General features: G+C 28.5%; 2 protein-coding genes across 2 annotated transcripts in view; both read left to right on the top strand.

The window, feature by feature from the left end:
* The first annotated feature begins 74 nt into the window (after positions 1–74).
* LOC119682251 (palmitoyltransferase ZDHHC6-like) lies at positions 75–1,261 on the top strand. The gene is made up of 3 exons (XM_038095637.1): positions 75–367; positions 429–647; positions 744–1,261. The coding sequence occupies exons 1-3, from the start codon at positions 89–91 to the stop codon at positions 1,200–1,202; spliced, it is 957 nt and encodes a 318-aa protein (XP_037951565.1). The 5' UTR covers positions 75–88; the 3' UTR covers positions 1,203–1,261.
* Positions 1,262–2,134: 873 nt separating this feature from the next.
* Positions 2,135–2,877, top strand: part of LOC119676409 (F-actin-monooxygenase Mical-like) — a 14,178-nt gene continuing 13,435 nt past the window's right edge. Inside the window, exon 1 of the mRNA XM_038087648.1 lies at positions 2,135–2,209. Coding sequence (XP_037943576.1) covers positions 2,135–2,209 — 75 coding nt within the window. The remainder of the gene's footprint in view (positions 2,210–2,877) is intronic.

Below are 2,877 nucleotides of genomic sequence, written 5' to 3'. Positions count from 1 at the left end.
GAAAATGTAAGTTTCGATGGATTATGCTTTGATTTTTAAAATAAATATTCACAATCCAAATATTTTAGGTAATCGTTGCGTTAAGAAAATGGATCATCATTGCCCATGGATAAACCATTGTGTGGGTTGGGCTAACCATGCTTATTTTTCATTTTTTCTTTTCTTTTCCATCATTGGAAGTATTCATGGTGCCATAATTCTAATGTGTTCCTTCTATCGTGGTATACATCGCTATTGGTATTTAACCCATGGTTTGTACGATTTGGCTAATGTACAATTCACTATGTTTACATTTGTATTGTGTATTATTGCTATGGGCTTGGCAATTGGTGTATCCATTGCTCTAACGATGCTATTATACTTCCAGGTATAATATTATTTTAATTATTAATAAACTTATTTAACTTTATTCTTAATGCCTTTTAAAGCTTAAATCCATATTAACAAATCAAACGGGTATTGAACTGTGGATTATGGAAAAAGCTCTTTATAGACGTAAATTTAATCCTGAGATACCAGAGTTCAAGTATCCTTATGACTTGGGTGTACGGCGTAATATACAACAAGTGTTTCAGAAATCGTGCCTAATGAAAGGAGATGGCGTTGAATGGCCTGTTATCGATGGCTGCAATCAGTACACGTTAACGGTAAGTTGTGACTTGATGAATTACTTTATTATGTGCAAATAATTGTTTACAATTCTTTAACACGCCTCCTTCCTTTTGCGATGTACTTGAACACAGCGTGAACAGTTAGCACAGAAATTCGAAAAACGTGCACGTACTAAATCATTCAAATGCATACGTCCAGCAACAGGTCGTATTTTACCACTATTTTCTCAAGGCTGTCGTGTTTGTATGTCACCGCCGTGTACGGATGAACCTCGTATTCGTCTATTACCAGGTGACGTTATAAAAGTTACACGTTTTCGTAAGCATTGGCTATTTGGAGAGCGCGTTTTGGAAGACGTAAAACTAAATGCAAAAAAAATGAAGCGTAAAGGACCCATACGTGGTTGGTTTCCAAGACGATGTGCCATTGAACTGATTACACCAGATCATGTGTCGGATTCTGACAGTGTTGAAGATTTGGATAATTTAAAAATATCAAAAAAACTAGTAAACGATTTAAATGCTAAAAATCATAATGCAAATAATGGCAAAATAAAGGAACAACAAAAAAATGGAAAAAAACGCAATTGATTATAGTTGTCTTATGTATTGCTTATATATATGATGGTATATATTTACACCTTTTAATATAATTTTTATATGACTTTATAATTAAGTACATAATTAATAAACATAACACCGTTGAAAGTAGTGTTTAACATAAAAAAATTGTATATTTCGATAGTTTTATAATATATATAACAAAAAAATCAAAATATCGTTAATAAAATTTATATAAATAACAAATAAAAATTTTTTTAGTTTTTATTTATATTAAAAATACAAAAGAAATTACTTTTAACAAAATCTGATATAATGTACACCCAAATATGACGAAAAACGAGATATAACGACCGTTTCATAAAATCAAATTTGGTTTGTCATTTAATCAGTTTTTGTAACCTATTGTAGTGATATCGATATATCGGTTATTTCCATAGTATTTTTATAAAATTTTAGTTCTGGTTGTAATTAGTTATGGTTGACTAAATTAAAAAATATTGTCAGTCCTCTTTCTTGAGAATTTGAAAAAAAATTAGTACCATTATTATAAAAATTTATAACAAGTATCAAATACAAAATGCGGTGATTTATATCCACTCACGAAATAGATTATAATGATTATAATAATAATAATGTATAACGTATATAATAATAATAAATAATAATATAACGTTTCTTAAGCGTAGCCTTCGATACATGCTCATCAGTGACGATGCGTGTCCTATCTGGATGTACCGCTTAAATCAAAAATAATAAATTGAAATAGATGAGATGTTTAATTAATAATAACTATATTACATTAGGTCACAATATATTCATAATATAACATTCAACAGTTCATTAACAAAAAAATAAATTAAATAAAGGAAATTATTAATTTATATGTATTAAAATTTAATATTATATCAATATGGAATATGCAGAGGACAAACAAAATAGAAGGCACTCGAAACGTATAAATGTGCGGCCAACTACTGCGCACACCTAGTGGCAGAAATTCGTGTGTGCTACTACTAAGACGGGAGATTCAAAGTGTAATAGAAATGTACGGTAATATAAGCTGCAAACTTTAGCGCACACCTAACCGCTTCTGGAAATCAACATGTTTGATTCATATGCATGCAGTTCATATTCAAATAGAGCAGTATAATTATTCTCATATATTTCTCACTATTATAAATCTCTATTTCTCATATTTTATGTGAGAGGGCAGACAGATTACTTCGTTCAATCTACTGTTGCGCACATTTAGCGACAGAAATTTGAATTTACATATTTTACTTAATATTTTGCAAATTATGTAAGTTTAAATAAACTTTTATCTCCATCGAGGTATCATTTAAACTCAGAGTATATAGTCAATACTTCATATTCGAAACAAAAATTAGGGATTAACTTTCCCAGTGGGTGAATAATTTGTCTGTAGTATATGTAAAATATATATGTAATTCTATTAATATAATTATAATTTTTATTCTTTCATTTTACTGCTTATAACGATTTTCATTTTTTAAATAAATATAAAATATATATAAATAAATATAATAACTATATAATAATAAACATAAATTTAAATTTATCTGTTAAAATTTATTAATCCTTTTTTTAGTCTATCTCTCTCTCTATATCTGTGGTTCTATCTTTCTTTGTTTTTTTATCCTTCTCTCTCTTTTTGTCTTTTCATCTCTCTTTCTCTGTCTTT

Source organism: Teleopsis dalmanni, chromosome 2, assembly GCF_002237135.1.
Source record: "Teleopsis dalmanni isolate 2A chromosome 2, ASM223713v2, whole genome shotgun sequence".
Taxonomy (NCBI): Eukaryota; Metazoa; Arthropoda; class Insecta; order Diptera; family Diopsidae; genus Teleopsis; species Teleopsis dalmanni.
Note: the sequence above shows the minus strand (reverse complement) of the source record. Positions and strands in the feature narration are given on the sequence as shown.